The 22,330-nt window shown below is 37.6% G+C and overlaps 1 protein-coding gene across 1 annotated transcript; it reads right to left on the bottom strand.

The window, feature by feature from the left end:
- Positions 1-7,758: 7,758 nt before the first annotated feature.
- LOC129265061 (cytochrome P450 2A5-like) lies at positions 7,759-21,521 on the bottom strand. Its single transcript, XM_064099292.1, has 6 exons — positions 20,867-21,521; positions 20,039-20,249; positions 12,682-13,013; positions 10,866-11,099; positions 10,232-10,568; positions 7,759-9,878 (listed from the first exon to the last, which is right to left on the bottom strand). The coding sequence occupies exons 1-6, from the start codon at positions 21,116-21,118 to the stop codon at positions 9,697-9,699; spliced, it is 1,548 nt and encodes a 515-aa protein (XP_063955362.1). The 5' UTR covers positions 21,119-21,521; the 3' UTR covers positions 7,759-9,696.
- Positions 21,522-22,330: the final 809 nt, after the last annotated feature.

Here is a 22,330-nt window from a genome sequence, read left to right as displayed (position 1 = left end):
GTATTGATACTTCCTTTTACAGAAGAAAGAAACATGAAGCAATTAGGAGAACTGAGTGAAGGGCTATATAGCGAAATGGGACATACAGACAGACAGACATGCATACAGATATAAACAGAAAAGCTCAGATTGATACATACATGTACATACATAGAGAAATATACAGACAAATGACAACAAAGGGAGACCAAGATATGTTATAGACCTACAAGCAGAACAAAGATTATAACATCAGATAGAGACATATAGACAGCCGAGACCAACAGAGATATACCTCATGTACATAATTATGGAAAAGAGAGGGATGATAACGATACCGATATACAGACGAAGAAAGACAAACAGAAGGAAATCAACAGATAAAATATTAAGAATCGTAGTTACCAATGACATCCGGAACCATATCGGGAAAATACCAATCAGCGGAATCGGAGACAAAGGAAGAAAAGCCCAGGTGCCGAATAAGAGACGTATTTACTCCTGGTAACTCCAGGAAAGGCTCCCGGTACCTCTCACCAACTTGAAGGATTTCATCCTCCACCCTAACATAGAAGTTTACCGGATCTTCACTTTCTATCGATTGGCGGGGCGAGTAGGTGGTCGAGGCAACTGGATGCTCGTTGATGCGGATTTCGGCCGAGAGGTCGTATTCATTTTCCGCATGAACAAAGACTTCGTAATACAATGTGCAGTTTATAAAATATTATATCCATAGAAATGGTAGAATGCAATACAAAGCAGTACTATCAAATGTATTCGTATCTGCATCATCAATTCCTACAAATACAAGAAAATAGGACTTAAAACCCATATATACACTGATCTTTTAAGAATATAAATTCATTTATATATCTGAGAATTATTTAAGTGTCTGAGGCAAAATAAATCATAATAAATGTAGATGCTTTTTCCAGAATTTCGTTTGAGAGTATCATCAATTTTGCTGCAGGGGACAATGAATTGCATGGACTAAGCTGATTATTCTGAAGTGTTTAATTATTGATTTAGCGACCCAAACATGGAATAGTGTATGCGCAGAGGTTTGTAATCGAAAGGAAAATCTTTCTCAAATGGCCTTTTGACTGGATTGGATTGGAGTAAAGTATAATTCTTTTTTTTTTAATTCTACGTACGCACAATGTTTACAATCATTTCTTGTGGACTAATGGCGAAGTGTCATAATACACAAAGTAAATGATAGGGGAAGGCGGGGTAAGTTGTGACACTTTTTGCATTTTGCATGTTAGAATTGATATGATAATATAATAATATTGTAGTATTAAGTACCTTGCCTTTAAATTTGATTCATGGGAAATATTTTTCACCTATATATAACTTTCTACCCCCACACTGAAAGTCATTGTGACCTTTGAAAAAACGATGTCAAACTTGCTCCATCTGTGGGGTAAGTTGAGCCACAAAAACCATGTACGAAATGTATGCGGGAAGAACCGGCAAGTCATTTTGTTATTTAAAGTATTTTCACTTGCTAATTCTCTATAAATACTAACATCCTCTAAAAGTAAAAGAAATGTCATGTGAATTTACTCCGTTCTGCCTGCATATCAATGGCTTTTTAAGGTTTTTTTTATTTTATTGTTATACATTACCATAAGAATTACCGTGGCTCAACTTGCCCCATGTTGGCTAGCACAAATTACCCCAGTCCGAACTTATGCGATATTTTCACATCCACACATTTCTTATGCATCCATCATGTAAAAGACTATGTCAAGAATGAGAATCCATACCTGGACTAACAATACTGTTCTTATTTCTTTATCATATTTAGAGACGTGTGTCGGTAAAAAGCACTGATCTATTTCACACCCTTTTTTACTCTTTTGGCTGAAATTAGTATTTTTTCCTCTAAAAAAGTACTTTTTGTTTCAAAGTTGAAAACAATGTGGTGGGGTTTAGGGTTATGTAATGGGTCATCTATGCATGTCACCAGCACAAAATCTGACTCATTCATTATTGGCCTGGGGGTGGTGGCTCAACTTGCCCCTATGATCAACTTACCCCGCCTTCCCCTACCCCCTTTAGCGCACTTTTACAGATTTTAAATACCTCTTTATAGGACCCAAGTTTGAATTATATATATATATATATATATATTAGAAATTGTTCAGGGACGTCAGAAGATACATTTCAGTCAGTAGCCAAGTGAAAGTCTGAAAGATGATACAAGTTTGTGGACAATTTTATTTTTAAAAAATCATGCATGGGCCACGCAGTAAGCAGGGCGGTGACAGTGTACTGTGAAAGAATCGGAGTTCCCCCAAACGCAAGTATAACTTATTTTTCAAAATCGAAAATAAATGTATAGCTACACTAAGACCTAAAGAAAATTATTTCCACATATTCTTATAACTGCTTTATTCTTTTTATTCTTGTTTTTGTATTTTCACTTGGCTATTACTCAAATTTAAAGATCATACACCCCCATAATACCACTTGTGGGGGCTCAACTGTACCCCCTCTCCACAATAAAACAAACATAGATTTGCATGATACACTTACCAATAAAGTAACAATTCTTTGAGTTTTGTTCTTCAGCTAGTTCCAGTGCAGCTGTACCCTTCCACTTGAGTGAGAAGTCAATCTCGAAATCCCCATTCGGAATATTTACAAATGGATACACAACGCAGTTATCTCCTGTAGTTGAGTATGTGAAAGTTCCTGGAGGAATCGATGATAGATTAGGGAATAGTTTGGTTGATTCTTTCATTGAAAACAATGGAACTGTGTAGATTTACACTTGGTAAATAAGAGTGAATCTCTTTTTATGACATAAGAAACTTAATCCTGCTGGACAGAACACAGTGTAACAAAGTGTGATCACATAGTGTGCCAAAATTCAACAGTGTGAAGAAATATACACACTGTGGACACCTTGACTGTGTGACTGTTCGACTGTGTAAATATTTGATTCACACTGTTTACGTGCTAAAATTTTAAAATGTTAAGGTGATTTCTCTTGTGTTCCACACTGTGAATCCACACTCTGAACACACTTGGCTACTGTGTTCTTTCTAGTTTGAAATTAGACTAATAGAGAGGGGAAAAACAATAAACAAAGAAAGGAACAAAACATCACCGAAGTATCACAAGACAAATTGTAAATAATGATTTTCGTGTCACCTGGATATTTTGAAAACTTCCACCAGCCTGCAACGCCACCTGTTGTAAACCCGACATGATTGATTTCAAGCGGATACCGGTCTATCCATACCAAGAACGGATCCAAAGAGTTGTCGGAACCGACTGCCACGATTCCCTGGTAAACGAGTATCCAAAACATCCGCGATTCGGTTCCACTCAACCGGCCCGGTTCGTTGTCGACTGCAGTTGCGATGCACTGACGACACCGGCGGATGATAGACCTTGAGTTGAAGTTGGCTCCAATTTCTTGGAAATTTAGAAGTAATATAACAACACCATTGTTTAAAAATGCAATTTTCTTACGTAATTACTATACTAGAGACACAATTAGGAGTTTATCCGGAGATATAAAAATGTAGGTTTAAAATCAGTTTGGTATATGTATACTTTACAATCGTGAATTAAATTTAACAAAAATCGAAGATAAGGATACATTCAATTCATCTGCAAAAAAATACACGTCTATTGTGAAAAGTTATATATTTCCCCTTTTCCAACAAAGCAGGTGTTGAATGATTAAAACATGAGTTTAATTAAAAGTAATCTAATTTCATGAACGCTTTGATTGTAAAAGACAAATTAATTTCCATGCCTTTTTCATAGTACTAATTACTATTCATGCCGTCCATTCACCGATTCCTCGCATGCATCCCAAATTCCAACCAAGTATGAACATTGTGCTAAGTAAATGCATTTTGTTCTTGACTCTTTTTTTTTTTTGGGGGGGGGGGAGGTCCCTATCAAGAAACTAGAAAAGTAAACAAGATTACATTAGAAGATATGTAATCTTTTCTCATTTCATTTTCGTTATCAACCTGCTTATTCTTTGACTCTATATCATGAAATATCGAAAGCAAGACACCATCTTACCGATTTCGTACATTGAATCCAGGACCATATTTTGTCTTGATAGTCCGATTAGAGCTCCATGCTCAGCCCTCACCTCAAACTTGACGAATTTCACGTCATGACTGAGACGAGGAAGCACCCAATTGTAGCTCAGATCGTCACCGGTTTCAAATGATTGACAGTTATCAATGAGATCCGCGGGACGGGCAATGATAGCTGTATAATTATATGCAGACAAAGCAGAATTAGTCAATGAAAAAATATTGATGGATATAACCAGGGTGGCGCCATGGTATTTTGAAATAAAAGAGGGTATGGGATGACCTAAAGGTGATGTAAATTTCGACACAAACAGAGGTATATGGTATTAGCTTTATTCCTTTGCGTCCCTCTTCCCCCTTTCCCTATTTTATTCCATCAATTGATAAATCATATAATAGGTGGCTGCCCTCTGTCCCCCTCTGGCGGGGGATTATTTGTCAAAAAGTCCGATTGCTATTCTATAAACAGTTAATAAAGAAGAGGACATAAAAAGTGGATCTGGAATAGATGAATAATCGAAGTGCGTGGAGGAGGGTGACGAGAAGACCCGACTTCCTCTGACCGGGTGCAACGAGATGATGATGATGATGGTGATGATGAGATGATGATGGTGGTGATGATGATGATAATGATGGTGATGGTGATGTTGAGTATGATGATAATGATGATGGTGATGATGATGGTGGTGGTGATGATGACGTCGACGAAGAAACAGTTGATGATGGTGTGATGTTGATGACGATCAACCAACTAATCAATCAATTAATGAGTTCGTCACCCATAGGTCCCCGAAGATGGTGATGATGATGATGAGATGATGATGGTGGTGATGACGATGATGAGTATGATGATAATGATGATGGTGATGATGAAGGTGGTGGTGATGATGACGTCGACGAAGAAACAGTAGATGATGTGATGGTTATGACGTTCAACCAACTAATCAATCAATTAATGAGCTCGTCGCCCTTTTTTATCTACCTACTTATAAAATGATAACGATAAATGCAGCCGCATATCCATTCAGTCAATGATAATAAAAAATAGCCGAATTTGTCTTTTTTCAATAGTAAATATAAAAATAAATCCCTCTCAAGAACATTTTATTTCGAAGTTTGATATGTACTCCAGTCACTAAAATCAGGTTTAAACTTCAAGACAAACATACAAAATTAAACGTACATGAACATTTTTATTTTTGTTAAATAAATGCATATGCGACGGGTCTCTTAAACTTACCAGAATATGCAACACGAGGGAAGAATAGACCTATGAAGAAAATAACAAACGCCATGTTATTTTCAGGTTATTCACTTCCTAAAATGAAACAAGATGAAGGAGTAACGAAGGCTTCTGATTGAGTCAAAGCATTCCAATTAACCGTGCCACATTAGATCTCCGTTTCTGTCATTAATGATCAGATGACTTCTGCCAAATCACGATTTTAAGAGGCTCTTGAAAACGTGTACATATTAGTGTATATCTCATATTTCTTTACTCGCCCCTATTTTGTACTCTTCTAAAATCCTATACAGACAAAGCTGTTTCCAATGCCATACTTTTAAGGGAAAGGGAATGGCATTGTCTGAAGGGGCAAACAACTTTGTCATGAATTTGTAATCTGTGTGCAGGCGTTAGTAAATTAGAATTTTGATTTGTTTGAAAATTTGACAGTGGGAGAGATCCCAATTGATTTATTCTGTAAATCACTTCGTATTTGTTAAGCCGACTGTCAAGATTTGAGATTTTCCAATAGTGTTTGATATTCTCCTAAACATCTGGCGGTATGTCAATCTCTACAAGATGTGACAATATTTACACATTACAAAACCATCATATCGATTGGTCTGCCCGTATAGGCTTGTGAGAATATGAATATGATGTAGGCCTATAACGCTTTGTCGACTTACACTCGAAGAATTATTAAAAATACCGCAAAACTTGATCATTACCACTTTTGCCATAACAATCATAACAATTCATTCTTAGGAAAAAGGTGCGAATTAAACCCTTTTTTTCCTGTATTTGGAACTCTGGAGAAGGGTACCCCAAAAACTTCTTTACGTGCTCAACTGCCGTATGAAGAACCTTTATGGAAAGGTTCCAAAGTAGATGTTTAATATATGTGCCGGAATGGGGAGGGGGGGGGGGGGCATAGGGGAAAATAATTTTCCCATGCATGTGGACCCTAAAAATAAAGAAAATGTTTACTTATTTGAAGACAAAATAAGAGGTGACGGCAAGTTTCTTTTCTTAAATTGTAAATATCATTAAAAAAATGAAACTTTTCGCAACAAATGGGGCAGGATATACTTATAAGTGAATTTAGTGTATAGATGGTAGCCTCACGTCCGTCAACAAGTATACCCCATTCCCCGGGAAACGTACATTTTATTTAACCCTACATTTTTCTTTTCTACGTTTTCTTGCAATGTAGGAATAATTTTCCTTGCTCACATACTTAAAACGATTATTTTTTTAAGTCATGTTTATTGTCCTTCGCGGAGATTTTTAAGTTTAATTCCCAAGAAATATGTTTTCGAATGCCGTATAAACGTGACTTTTATATTCTGTTTTTACACGAAGTCCCTCCCTACCGTTGGAGGCGGTTATTGGCGGATCCAGGGGAAGGGGGCGAAGCAACTGCCCCACCCCCTCTATTGGCCGCGCAAATAAGGGAAGGAGGGTAGAAAAAGAAGAAAGATAGAAAAAAGAAAGACGAAGCCAATATAATTAAATAAGGTGAGGGAAATAATAAGAAAGAAAGAAAAACTTCAGGTCATTATTTAAAATTAAAAATTTCGCCCGTGCTTCACACTCACAGTGTTTCCTGCCGAGAGAGATAACAATATGTTCAAGACGATAACATGGGGTGTTTAGAATAATCTTTCTCAAGTCAATATGCGTAGTGTTGTCTAGGGTCACTTCCATCCAGGACAACTTCCAACTTGCAAGTCAACCCCCCCCCCCTCCCCGCACGAATAAGTACCACCTTAAGGGGAAATTCCGGCCGGCCATAGACATCAACCGAGTTGGTTAATCGACACCCAGGCAAATACCTCGGACAACTACTACCCAAGTTACCACATGGGTGACTAAAATCACTACCCCCGAGTATAGTACACCCGGATAATTACCACAAGCGAAATACCCCGGACAATTACCACCGAGAGTTTTTACCATCCAAGACAACTACCCCATGTAATTACAGATTAGGACGACTGCTTCACATGACAAATACAAACCCGAACAATATAAATTACAATTTTCAAATGATGTTTTGCGGCTGTATCATTTGCCTCCTTCTCAATTTTCTGTATCCTTTGTATTCTCTTTTCGTTTTTGCCCTTCTTTTCTTCTTTTTCCTCCTCCTCTTCTTCTTATCCTTCTTCACTTTCTTCTGCCTTTTCTATTATTTTCTTGTTCTTATTTGCGCCGCCAATAAGAAAAGATCGGGAAGTTCGCCCCCCCCCCCCCCATCGGCCCTAAATCTGGGTTCGGTCAATTTTCTTCTTTCAGGGCCCCATTGCATGAGTTCACTACCTTGACAACAGCCTCGGACAGCCAATCAGAATCAACGATTTCATGGAAGTTATAACTTTTATGCAATGGGGGCCCTGCATGGGAATTCATTTTCCAAATATAGAACCTTTTTTTATTCAACAAAGGATAGAAATAAAACCACACTGTAAGACATTATTTCAATGTATCTATTTTACTTTGAAGGCTGAAATGGATTTACAATCACATATTGAAAACTGATAACAAAATAGCAAGCCTTTTTTTTAATTCTTAATTAGAAATTTGATTATACCGTTTTTACGTCTTGGAATTGTCTATACATGTATATCGTAATATGAACTACATTGAACACAACTGTTCGAACAATTTCATAGACTTTATTAACAAAACCTGCGTGTTGTAGTTTTCTAGTTTATCATTTTTTATTATGTCATTCTCCTCAGAAACTCCTATAATGGCCAAAATCTCCATAAAAGAGAATCTTTAAGGAATGCTGAAAGCCTTCATTTAAAAAGAAACAAATCCCAGGCATATAATCGAAATTCATTTAGAAAAATCATGGTTAGATCTTGACAACGTAACTAGACTATAAAATGTGTAACATAGGTATAACTACATAGAACTTTCCATTAGTAAAAAAAAAGTCACGTTTTATCGTGATTTAATATTTTTTTAGAGGTCATAGTCATGGATGTCTCGCATGTATCTTGCCTATAGGTCTACCAACCCAGTTCAGCATACTACAAGAAATTGTTGTCCTTAAACCAGCCGAGATTACAGTACCTGTATTATCCTCAAATGTCGCGTGTGACAGTTTGTAAAAGAAGAGTCACGTTCTTAATTTTCAATGCAAATATCATATGTTTGTCATTTTTCTTACAGATTATATTTTCCCTATCCTAAAATTCACAAAGTTTACAGAAACGGCAACTTATTTGGGACGGCCGCCTCGGCCTCCTGGATCCACCGCCATTGCTATATTGATAAAATGTTGATGAATAGATCTTAATGATTGAGGTAATTCCTCAGTATATTAAATGTAAGGGTATATGAATCAATTCTTTCGTGAACATGAAAATTTTCTTTTATTTCATTTACAAAAAACACAATTACACTCATAACAATAGTAAATTTCAACCGGAACATTATTCATTACAATACTCAATTGAAGTGTTATAAATGGCAGTATCATTTGCCCCCTTCTTTATAGTCTTTTTTAAAATCCTATCCCCCCCCTTCCTTCTTCTTCTTCTTTTTCTTCACTTTCTTCTGTTTTTTAAATTCTTTCTCTCGTTTTTATTTTCACTGCCAATAAGAAAAGGGGAGAGGCAAACTCCCCCAAACCCGCCTTTAATTTGGGTTAGGTATTTTTCACTTCAGGGCCCCTATGCACTACCAGTTCACTACCATGGTAACATCCTCGAATAGCCAATTAAAATTGATGATTTTATGGACGTGACTGTAACTTTTATGAAATGGGGCCCAGGAGTTCATTTACAAAATTTCTGAAGATAAAATGCATATATAAATGGGAATATAGAACATCTTTTTGTTCAACAAGGCCACACTGTAAGATACTATTTCAATGTATCGATTTTAATTTTAAAGACCTAAGATGGATTTATAATTACGCATTAGAAACTGATAACAAAATAGCAAGCATGTATATCTTTTAACTTTTAATTTGGTTAAAAATGTGATCATATCGTTTGCACGTCTTATAATTTTCTATATAGGAAAATCGCAATATCAGTGAAATTCATTGTACACACTGTCTTAACAATTCCACATATATATGGCAACAAAAACATGTGTGCTACAGTTTTCTAGTTCATCATTCTTTATTATTTTTACTTGCTTGTCATTCTCCTCAGAAACTTCCTTTAATGGCCAAAATTTTCCTGGAAAAAATCTTTACGAAATGCTGAAAGCCTTCATTAAAAAACAACTCCCAGGCATATAAGTGAATATAATTTGTCAAAAGCCATTCAGAAAAATCATGGTTAAATCTTGACAACGCAACTAGACTATAATCTGTGTAACATAGGTATGACTACATAGAACTTTCCATTACATTAAGGGCCGACTTCCTTCTCATCTTGTTAGGATATGGGTCCATCACAAAAGGGGCTCAAAGACAGCTTGATATTCCCGTGACTTCAAGAAGAACGCACTGAAATTTTCTTCGATATCGAATTTTATTTCCGACGACAGAGTAATTCGGAAATGTCGGAGCAGGCTTAGGGTAGTTTTGAGGAAAGTCATCCGGGGGATCAGCTCTCCTGGACAGGATCTTCTCCCTGCATGGATATCAAAGGGTTGGACAAGAGAGAGTGAAATAGGAGTGAAATTAAACACAAATTATTAGAAATCTGGTTTGGGTAAAGCTGTATGGTTGTCATTGAAAATTCGGCTTCATCCTTTGATAAAACAATAATAAAAATATTTGGGATCAGCCCAATTTATCAATGTTGTCAGAGTGATCCCTGTTGCAGAGATCGTATTGACTAAAAGCCAGGTAAAGCACTTGAGACAGAATGTGATATACGAGTTACACATAAATAATGCAATACACATTTTCAGTTACTGTGGATTATTTTGTTTCCACGCAAGTATAACTGTGGATTACCTGTCTCTTTAGAAAAAGACTCACCCGCAGAAAATGCTGTCACTCTACTGGCATTGACAGATATCGGGTCAAACGTCAGTTCTTCGCCATTCCATCGCAGAAACCTCGTGGCATTGAAGACGTCAGGGTTTTTCCAATCGTCCGGGTTGTTATGTATGGCATACAGGTTTGGAATGATCCTGGTGTTCTTCTTTATATCGAAGCCACCTATTTTCCCATCAGCGGTCGCCACATGTGTCAGTCCAAATGGAATCAATGTGTGGGCGCGGAGAATCTCGTAGAGGAAAGACATCGTGCGTGGAATCTTCAAGCGATCTTCGTAAGTGACGTCAGAATCAAGTTCATTGATTTCCTGACGAATCTGAGGGATAAATATATAAAAACAGAGAGGGGGAAAAAGTGGGAAAAATAATAATAGAAAGAAGTTAGACAAAACGTTTGTATTTCTTTGCTTGTATTTACTATTTTAGCATTTAGCGGTGTTGACGGATCATTAATAAAACTTTTTTTCTGTTTAAAAAATATATCGAACCCGCGACCTCCCGTTCTGAGGCGGGCGTTCTACCGCTGAACCATCATCTAAATTTTTAGTCAAATCATGCTACCTCCATGGTCAAATGGGATCAGGCCTATAAAAACGTATCGAAAAAAAAATTACCCTGTTCTGAAGGTCCTGATCTTCAGCAAGGCGGTAAATAATATAAGCGAGTCCTTCAGCAACGATGGTCCTGCCTGCCAAAAATATGTCTAACATAAACCGCCAAGCGTCCTCTGGCTGTGCAATAGGGGAGTCAAGGTTAGCTAGGTAATCTTTTAGCCGTCCTGCAAGAGAATCTGTGTTGCTTGCAGCCGCTGATGTACGATCTTGAATGTATGATGCCACGCCTCTCAGCTGAAATTAACAGAATGGTAAAAATAAAAAAGTGACTTTTAAAACATCTGGAGCCAAACAAGATAAACCTCATTTCATCATTTTAGCTTTAAGTTTATTTTTGGTACTATATTATGCATCAGATAGCAAATTGTAAAATTTTATTGCACTGATACCATTTTCGATCTTAAAGCAGATACGCACCAATAGTGCCATCTCGAGTCCTCAACTACTCATACCTGGCCTGACCCATAATGCTAATGTAGTATACTAGTATAGACCCACTTGAATTATAACATGCTAATTAACTACTCAATACATTTATACCGCAATAATTATGTTACCAAGTAGCAAAACAATTACTTTTCCTCTCAAAACGTTTTAGTTTCTCTATACAAATACAATATGGGTCAATTTATTCTCTGTAGTATTAGTAGATATCTGAAAACGTATATTTTAAGACTATACATATATAACACACAGTCAATGAGAGACCACACAGTTCACTCCCCCTTTAAAAAGGAGCGAGGGAAAGTTATAAGTAAAACGAGGATTGGTCTACAAGTACAAAGTAATAAGTACACTAAATTGAAATAAGACTATATTGGCATTAGAATAAATGACAAATCAAGTGAGTATTAGACCTAATTGGACCTACAATGGTTGGACGCATCAAACGGCAATCAGACCTACTAGGCCTAATCATTGTAATTGATAGCAAACCAAATGGGTTTAACCATGGTGACGTTAGACGAATTGAGAATACGACCACCTCGTAGGAGGGGAGGCACTGGGATTAGGAAACAGTAGGCCTATAGATGTGTGGCCAAAAATTATAAAACCGTATGAAATAAGTGGCTTATGAGCAGTTAAAGGACAAGTCCACCCGAACAAAAAGTTGATTTGAATAAAAAGAGAAAAATCCAACAAGCAAAACACTTGATTTTTTTTTATCATAATCGGATGTAAAATAAACAAGTTATGACATTTTCAAGTTTATCTTAATTACAGAAAACAGTTATATGCACATCCTGGTCAATGAGGGGAGCGATGACATAACTATCTTACTATTTCTTTTATATTTTATTACACGAAATATTTTAATTTTCTCCTCGGGAAATAAAGTTTTATTCCTCAATGATCTGATGTGGAACTAATATTGTTTAACATTGTTTAACATATTGTGGTTCAGTCAAGTTGGTCATTATTGTCAAATCTGTAAAACTGAAATATTGTTTAATTCAAACAATAAAACACAAAAGAAATAATGAGTAAGTAACATTTTGTGAAAAATAATCGAAACTTCTAACTGTCATAACTTTCTTTACATCCGATTTCGATGAAATGTTCGGTGTTGTGCTAGTTTGATTTTTCTCTATTGATTCAAATCAACATTTTTCTGGGGTGGACTTGACCTTTAATAACTGACCGCTCTCTAACAATGGGGTGTTTTGGAAATAAAGGACCCGGGGAGAACGCGTTGTCCAATCAAAAGCGTGAAATGATATGCTTATGAACGACTGGCAAGGCGTCAAAGGTGGGTCTTAGGGGCCGCACACCCATACTGTCGATTGGTCACAAACTGAAAAGAAGAAATCCTCACCTCGGATGTATCGCCTGGTCTGGGAGTAAATAAGATTGGTCCAAACAATTGGTACGTTATAGCATTGAGGTTGGATCCAAAAGACCCTGGTGAGAAATCATAACTGCCAGGTTCATCAAAGGCCATGCGTTGAAAGATGTCTTGGCTGTAACCTAGCAGCGATTCGATGACCGTAACATCGCCAGTGCTTTCCTTCAACTTATCTATCAAGACTAGAATCGCCTCGTCGATCCGTGGAGCTACAATTTCCTTCATGAAGTCAGGGTTCTTGATGGTGAGCATGACAAAGTCTTTGATTTCTTTATGAGCCGATCCATTGTTTCGAATAGTACCTGTATCGAAAAAGAGTTGAAATGTTAATTTAACAGGATATGGATATTCTAGACATGACAAGGGAATGATTTTGCCCTACGTGCGGTGGAGGCGGTTTTATGCTCTGACCGTTGTACACAAATCTGAATTAAGCTGTCAAATGAGTACTGTATAGTCGATGTTAAGTGAGGGAGCGGAACTGGCGGGAAATCAAAGTTACCACTTGGCGCCAACGCACTGTAGATTCCCCGCCAGTTCAGACAACCTGAAGAATCATCCCGGATCTGATTTGAAACTGTTCTCCGTTTCAATAAAATTAAGTAAAGATGAACAGAATCATTTTCTCATCGTATCAGTGCATTTGACAAATATTGACAAATGGACCTTGTCGAGAATATACAAAAAAAGGAGTTTGTTGCTCGTTTTGTTGATTGAAAAGTGAGGTGACCAAATCAAAAAGATCTGTGGAGCAAAAATATGATAGAAATGTATGGTTTTAGATTTGATCTTTATTGCTTGATTTTATAATTTACACTTCAACCAACACTCGTTCCCTTAATTGGAGAGGTGCCGTGGCCGAGTAATATTAATGCGCCAGACAAAACAATGAAAGTCCGGGGTTCAATTCCCGGCACGGCCAGACCCAAGCATAGGCGGATCCAGCTTTTGGCGAAAGGGGGGGGGGGGGGGCGCACTGCCGAGCGGCGCACATATTTTTGCACTTAACCGTCGCCATAAAAGAAAATGTTGAAAAAGGGGTAAAGTCTGACCCTGTCAAATGCTCTTTTCAAAATGTATGATTTCCAGTCATGCCATTTTGCACGACCACACGCAGATAATATTTCCGGGGGGGGGGGAGCAAGCCTCGAACTTATTTAAAAAAGTAAAATAGAAACGATAGAGTAAACGGACCGAGCTGCTCAATGGGGTGATTATTTTTTTTACAAGTGTAATAAAAGTATTTGGTGCACATCTCACATTTGCACATTTTTCATAGTTTTCATGAAATGTTAAGGAAAAAAAGTGTTTTCACAACTCAGCTGATCGGGAATTTGCCCCCCTCCCCCTTGCTGCGTACGACCATTCCCTGAAGTCCACTTAAACATATCTCATTATAACAGAAAATATACATCAATTCAAACATATAATCTTTCTAAAATATATATAGAGAGAGATTGAAAAACTTATTAAAGAAAGAAACAAGCAAAAAGTAACACAAATTATGCATGTTATGTGCGATTTCAAAATCTCGTGTACTAACCCTTTTATTGCGATGAGGCCAATACTTTTGTTATTTTAACTGAGATACAATTTTTTTTTACTATATATATATATACACAGGGGCGTCGGTCCTTTTTTCAGAATGGGGGGGGGGGGGGCAAAATCATGAATCAACTTTCCAAAGGCGCTCGATCACACAAAACAAACAAACTCACACACAAACACGCACACACACATGTGCATATATATATATATATTTATTTATTTATAAGACTCATGAGATAGAGACACATATCTCACCAACAAATTGATGCGAGCGCGAGCTGAAATTTTTTAGTATACTGACCTGAAAACAGGAAAAAGGTGCCTGTTTAGGACTGTTTGTAGTAACTCATGAGGAGGATACATATCTCACTACACAGATAATGCGAGTGCCGAGGGCGAGCTGAAATTTCTTTATATTCTGACCAGAAAGCTTGATATTCTAAGCATTTTTGGTACCAATGATTAAGATGGGTATCTAAAAAAACAATAGATGCGAGCGCGAAGCGCGAGCTTAAAATTTTGATATTTCGATCTGAAAAAAAAATGACAGTTTAATGGAAGTTTTTAATAAAGAACAGGATTATATCCAACAAAAGATTATTGCAAATCGAAGCGGGTGTTCTTTTAAGGTTAAGAACTGAAAACGGGACATTCTATTCACCTATTTAATCATGGAAAGTATAGGGTTTTGCTACAGAAATGATGCGAGCGCGAAGCGCGAGCTTAAAATTTTTATATTCCAATCTGAAAAGCGGATTTGAGCATGATTTTAGATAAAGAACGAGTTGTGTAGCTCAATCTCGCTTGCTGATTTCTGTGTAACATTACCATCTTATTTTATTTTTGCACATGCGGAATCATTGGGGGGGGGGGCAAAAGGATATGTTTGCCCCATCAATATTTTCATTGGTGGGGCGATCGCCCCCCTGCCCCCCCCCCCCCCCAGGATCGACGCCTCTGTTTATACAATGATACTACATCATGAATCATTTGGAATACGTCACCAATCCAGGTTTATATATTATCATTCAATTTTCATGTACATGATGTACAGGCCTATATACAGATTTGGTATTTATATATATATATATATTGATGCTTTTCACTAAATATAATGCAATTTGTAATGATGAGTAATTTTTATCTAATTACTTTGATGAAACTGGATATAATGTTTATGACCTGAATTCAGAAAGAGATCCTTCAAGACAGAGCTTTGGAAATAGTTCTCCAGTTTTACAAGTATCGTTATTTTTTTTAACTTCTTCCTGAGTGATCAGATGAATAATATTTAACTTAATGAAAGATGAAAATAAATCAAATTTTGTGGCGTAAACATTTAAACGTTAAAACAAAGGTATTGACAAACTGTATTTATACATTGATAATGATATTTAGTGGTTTAAGGTCTAACGAATATACGTCTGTTTGCGTAATTATACACTCCCGGTATTAGCAACGGGTTTTAGCAAAGTTTTGGACTAAAATATCGAATCATCTTCATAAAACACTATAGTCATGATAGTAGCTGTCTTACAATAAAGGCCATAGAGGTGGCACAATGTGGAATGTGTAAAAAGGAAAAGTGACTGACCCTTTTCTTATTAAAGCATTGGAAAATAAGATCAGAATTAAAGGATTTGCTCTACACTTTTGTATGATTCTGGGATTTTTTAAATAACAAATTAAAGATTTCATGACATCTGTGGGCAACTGCCCCGCCCCACTCAGTCCACTCTGTAAGGGCATGCGATTAGCTTTGTTATTCGTTATGACCATTCAAAATAAAATGTATAACCAGGTGCCGCTGATCATTCTTGACCGGCGCCGATCTAGATTTAGGTGGCGCCGGTTAAGACAAAGGCAGTGCCGATTTGTCTTGACCGGCGCCGATTTAGAACAAGTAAGTGCTGATTATTTTTACCGACGTCACGTAAGATTCAGGCAGCGGACAATTCATAATCGACTGGCGCCGATTTAGAACCAGGAGGCGCCGATTATTTTTGACTGGCGCCGATTTTTAACCAGGTGGTGCTGATTATTCTTGTCCGGCGCCGATTTAGATTAAGGTGGAGCTGATTATTCTTGATCGGCGCCGGTTAAGACTCAGGCAGCGCCGATTTATAACCAGATGGCGCTGATTATTCTTGACCAGCCCCGATTTAGATATAGATGGCGCTGATTATCCTTGATCGGCGCCGGTTAAGAACTCAGGCAGCGCCGATTTTCTTTACCGGCGCCGATTTATAACCAGATGGCGCCGATTATTCTTGCCCGGCGCCGATTTAGATTTAGGTGGAGCTGATTATTTTTAATCGGCGACGGTTAAGACTCTGGCAGTGCCCATTTTTCTTGACTGGCGCCGATTTATAACCAAATGGCGCTGATTATTCTTGTCCGGCGCCAATTCAGATTTAGGTGGCGCTGATCATTCTTGATTGGCGCCAGTTATATGCAAGCAGCGCACTGCTGATTATTTTCAACCGGCGAAGTTGTTGGGAAAAGGGTAGTTAAAAGAAAAGATAAGGGAGATGATATGATTGTGTTTTTTGGGGGGATAGTCTTTCCTTTACTGTTGCTAATATTATATCAGTGTATAATTTTTTTAATTGGCGCCTTTTCTTTACTTTCCTTTATTTTCATTTTTTCAAGTGGCGCCTTTTCTTTCTTTTTTTTTTTTTTTTTTTTGAGCGGCGCCTTTGGATCTCGTCATGTATACATCCCATGGGGGAGATAATCAGATGACAAGATCTTAGATCTCGCCATGCATAAATCCCGTGTGAGAGATGATCAGATGACAAGATCTTGGATCTCGTCATGTCTACATCCTGTGGGAGAGAGGATCAGATGACAAGATCTTGGATCTCGTCATGTCTACATCATGTGTGAAAGATGATCAGATGATAAGATCTTGGACTCGTCATATCTATATCGTTTAGGCATGTTAGGAGAGATTATCAGATGGCAAGATCTCGGATCTCGTCATGTCTACATCCTGTGGGAGAGATGATCAGATGACAAGATCTTGCCATCTGATCTTTTCCCCCTTTTTCTTTTTTTCTTGCTCCGCCAATAGGGGGGCCAGGGGCCCTCGGGCCCCCTGGATCTGCCTTTGCTTAAGTATAGTTTTGGAAAGTAAAAAATAATATAAAGATGAGCGAGATGGTCGAACTTTACCATTGTCCCTGCTGTATTTGATCTTGCGACACTGTAAATGTATACCCTTTTCTTGCATCGCTCGCTCGCTCGCTTGTAAAAATTAATGACAGTGTATACAATTTTGACGAAGCCAGGTATCAATATAAATTTTGTCATGTATTTTTTTGATTTGCAAAGAAATTTTTACAAAATAAATAACTCCTGTTTTTTGTTTACCTACATGATATGCCGATATCCATGGCTCGCTCTCAAATAAGAAATTTCTCTCCTCATTGTAGAAAGTTTCACAGAAAAATATATAAGAGGCATACCGATCCACAGACGTATTGTTTGAAATTCAATGTCATGCACGCGGGAGGGAGGGGCGTGAAACATATCTGTAGGCACCATCGCAACGAAATCTTGGTCTTCACTCTCCATCAAAATGTCCAAGTGACGCCCCCATGTGAACAGTCCATGCATGTTTCAATCATAAAAATGAAGAAAATTAATTCTTTACATAGAAAGGGAAAACAATTTCCATTGGCAGATCCAGGAGGGGGGGGGGGGCTATTTCGACACTGCTAAAAAAATAAAGATTGAATCGTCCTAATATGTTTTCTTTGTTCTTTTTTTTTCTGGTTCTAAACCGTCGCTGGTTAAGAATATTTAGGGCTTCCTGTGTCATAGCCGGTGCCAATCAATAGTAATCAGCGCCAACTGGTTATCAATCAGCGCCGATCAAGAAAAAAAAACGGCGCTGCCTGACTTTAAATCGGCGTCGATCAAGAATAATTAGCGCCACTTAACGTCGGCACCAGTTCAAGAAATATCGGTGCTGTTTGCCTCTCAACCGCCGCCGATAAAAACCAATCAAAGCGTCTTGATTCTATACCGGCGCCGTTGAATACATATCGGCGCTACTCAATTCCAACACCGGCGACGAAACCGGCGCGCCGGTTTAAATTAATTGGCCCTATTGCGCCCTTGTGCCGGTGAAAACTAATCGTCGTCTATTGATTTCGATGGCGTATTTTAGCATCCACTTCGCCGACGCTTTTTGCAACGTTCATAATCTATAGAATATGCCCATGAAATCAGTGGTCACTGTCGACAGTTCGTGGACCGGGAAAGCACATCGTCTTAAGATGCAGACCAGAAAAAATATGCAAATAATTATGTCGTTTGTCCAGAATCCAGGACGACACTGCTGTTTTGATTATCCGATTTTTGACAAAGGCTGCTTGAAGGGCTTTTGATAAAGGATTCTCTGCGTTATAGAAAGCGTCAGCGAAGTGATTAAAAAAAATGTCGCATTAACTTCGCTGGTGAAAAAAAAGCCTCTTGATTCTAACGTTGGGGGCCGGCGAATATATCGGCGCTACGCAATTTCAACACCAACGCCGATTAAAACTAATTGGCGCATAATGATTTCAATACCGGCGCCGGTTAAAGCTAATTGGTGCCTATTGATTTCACTAGAGAAAACTAATCAGCGTCTATTGGTTTTAGTAACGGTGCCGGTGAATACTTATCGGCGCTACTTAATTTCAACACTGACGCCGGCTAAAACTAATTGGCGCCTAATGAATGTTAATACCAGCACCCGTTAAAGCTAATTGGGGTCTATTAATTTCAACGATGAAAACTAATCGGCATCTATTGATTTCAACAACGGCGACGGTGAAATCTAATCGGTACTTCTTTTTCAGCAACGGCACATGCGATAGTCTCCTTTCTTTCAAGTAATGTTACTTTTATTTGCATATTTTTAAACCAAATTTTTGTACAGTTATAATTGCAGATATATGGGCAGTAACAAAATAATTTCGTAACCCCCTTCCAGCTTATTTAGTCTTTACCTCAGGTCTGAATCACTACAGACTTTCCTTGCGGTCAGTGATATCAGCCATTCTCCAACCGCGAAATAGATCGTCATCATGATACCAGATAATTATATTCAATCACTCCGTTTCTAGGCTATAAAAGAAAGAAAACTGGGTCGCGCTTTCGATCGCACTTTCTTTATATATATGCTTTTTTCTAATAAAAAGTCCTTTCATCTTCCTTAATCCAAGTAATATTGTATTGTTTGATAAAACGTCACAGGGCGCCTCTTCGATTTTCCGACGTGATATATAATCATGTTTTTGTGATGATTTTTGTAGGCAAAACAGGCAAAAACACTCGACCCGCACGCCCCCCCCCCCCCTTGCCAAAACTTGGACCCGTCTACACTCTTAAAATGTTGGGCAACATACTGTTCACACAACAATTGGTTAAAAAATTATCAAACTCTTGGTAGTTTTCAACCAATACTGTGTAGTTTTCGCCAAAAGCACACATCATTGGTTTAAAACTACCCAGAATTTGATAAAGTTTTAACCAATTATTTTGTGGACAGTATATGTTGCCCAACATTTTTAAGAGTGTATGGTTTCATATAACAAAATAAGATGATAATGGGGTATGGCATCATCAGCTCGAACACCGGAATAGCACGGTCTATTATGTGATGAAAATCAATTTTATTCTATTTAATGAGCACCCACTTAATACGAAATTTTTAAAGGTTAATGTGAATCAATGTTGTTCTGCTCATTATGTGTACAAAGGTTTCTTTATTAAGATTTATACGTACCAGCCAACGGCAGCGGTAAATTGGCATAGCTGGCCTTGATGTCCATATCTAAGAATATATCTTGTTCAAATGCCTCTCTCAAGTAATCAATGTTGTTGATGAATGCCATCTTTGTTCCGATATAGTCGACGTCGAGTTGAAGAATCCCACCATCAAGTCCAAGTTCCATGTTCTTTTGAGCAACCTGAAAGAGCTGCTCATATGCCGGTGTCTATATAAAATGTATAGAGAGAGATGACAGGAGTAGGTGAAGTCCTGACAATAATGAGAAGGTGAACGACGAAGAGTAGAAGAGTCGGCGGAGAGTGGATGTCCGATGAGGCGTCTCGGCGTTCTGAGCAGCTTGGCTGTCCGTCACCGTAGTCGCTCCTTCTCAACTCATCACAGTTCTCTTCTACTCCAAGTCATCTGATTTACAGTCCTGTATAAGAACTACACTACTTATCAGGAAAGATACTTCTCACTCTCGCCATTATCTGGCACGCCTCTCAATGTTCATTTTAATAACTTCTCCATCCAAGAGTCATTTCCTGAACGTTGTATTTACTTATTGTTTTGGCATTTAATTTGGTGTTGAAAATGGAGAAAATTAAGGAATATGAAATGAAATGAATTACAAAAAGCTTTTAATATAAATTATAGAAGAAAATGATTTCAGCACTTTCCTCTTTGGCAGATTAAGAGCTGCTAAAACATTTTGATGTTTAAGAAAAAGCTTGAAAAAATCTTTCTTTGAATCAAGTACATTTTAATGAAGCAATCTTCGTTTAGAAAGGATCAAAGAAAGAGATAATGCTAAAATCAATCAAGTTATCATATAATACTTACAGTTGGCGGAAGATCTTTCAAAAATAATTTCAGGAAAAGGAACCAACTAGGAGAAGGAAAAGAAGGACCGGGTGGAAGATTTTGATCGGGCTGGGTTTCGTCACTCTCGTCAGATCTGCTGTCGTCCGAATCGTTCTCGTCCGACCGATCGTTAATGGGTTTAGGTCTGACTTTGCCCCCATTGCTGCTCGTGGTCATTATCATGACCACCATCACCAGCCAAAGAAGTTTCATCATCGCGTTGAATGACATTCTCGATCCACTACCTCAAGCTTTCTCTGATGCTTTCAGAGTGCGCCGAGATTCACATACATAATGCATTTTATACGTTTGAAAAAGGTCACAGCCATCCTTCTTTGTTCGCGTATGTAATGCAGATATTTGCATGTGACGATTTTCTATTATATATCTATTCATGTCTCGCATATGACCTTCAGGGGACTGTTTCATAAAGGACTTGCAACTGTTGTAACTTTGTCATTATGGCAACTACCATGGAAACCTTGATAATGATTGGCTGCTAAGCCCTGTATCCATGGTAGTTGCCATTATGGCAAAGTTTCAACAGTTGCAAGTCCTTTATGAAACGGGCCCCAGGGGCCTACCAACACAGTATAGACAAGGTAGATTATTGATATTTCTACGTTTATTATCCTGAAATATCGCGTGTGACACATATTCATAGTTATCATGATTTGCACGTGTATTATTTGCACGTGACGATTTTCTTTAATACTAGTTATGTCTCTCGCAAATAGGTCTACTAACCCAGTTTAGCATAATACAATACAAAGATTTGCTTAAACCAGTCGAGATTACATTTTCTATTGTATTATCCTCAAATATCGCGTGTGACAGTTTGGAAAAGAAGAGTCACGTTCTAATTTTTAATGTAAATATCGTACGTTTGTCAATGTATAGATTTTTTTTTAATGGAATCTATTAGATTTTGGGTGATGTAGACGAACAGACCTGTATTGCTTTTCTATGTTTCTTTTCTTTTCCCTTTGTTGTTTTTGTATGTATTTTTTTTTATCAAAATGTAACTTATCCATACTGTACACTTGTTTTGTAATATGTGTATGAGATGGTTATACTAAATAAAAACATAAAAACGTTTAAAAAAAATTATTTGCACGTGTAATATCTGCACGTGACGATTTTCTTTAATACTATTTATGTCTCGCACGTCTCTCGCAAATAGGTCTACTATCCCAGTTCAGCATAATACAATACAAAGATTTTCTTATACCAGCCGAGATAACATTTTCTATTGTATTATCCTCAAATATTGCGTGTGACAGTTTGGAAAAGAAGAGTCACGTTCTAATTTTTGATGTAAATATCTTACATTTGTCAATGTTTTTCGAATCATATTTTACCTATCCTAACATTTACAAAGTTTGCAGAAACGGCAACTTATTTGGGTTGTCTTGGATTTACAGATGATCTGTCACTGTTAGC

This window comes from Lytechinus pictus, chromosome 1, assembly GCF_037042905.1.
Source record: "Lytechinus pictus isolate F3 Inbred chromosome 1, Lp3.0, whole genome shotgun sequence".
In the NCBI taxonomy this organism is placed as follows: Eukaryota; Metazoa; Echinodermata; class Echinoidea; order Temnopleuroida; family Toxopneustidae; genus Lytechinus; species Lytechinus pictus.
This window is presented reverse-complemented; position numbering and strand designations above follow the sequence as displayed.

Coding starts and splice junctions, on each gene's coding strand:
- LOC129265061 (XM_064099292.1), bottom strand. CDS start 21,118: ATGTCATTCAACGCGATGATGAAACTTCTTTGGCTGGTGATGGTGGTC. Junction 20,250..20,866: donor TGAAAGATCTTCCGCCAACT/GTAAGTATTATA, acceptor CATTTTATATAG/ACACCGGCATATGAGCAGCT. Junction 9,879..10,231: donor AGTGACAGCATTTTCTGCGG/GTGAGTCTTTTT, acceptor ATATCCATGCAG/GGAGAAGATCCTGTCCAGGA.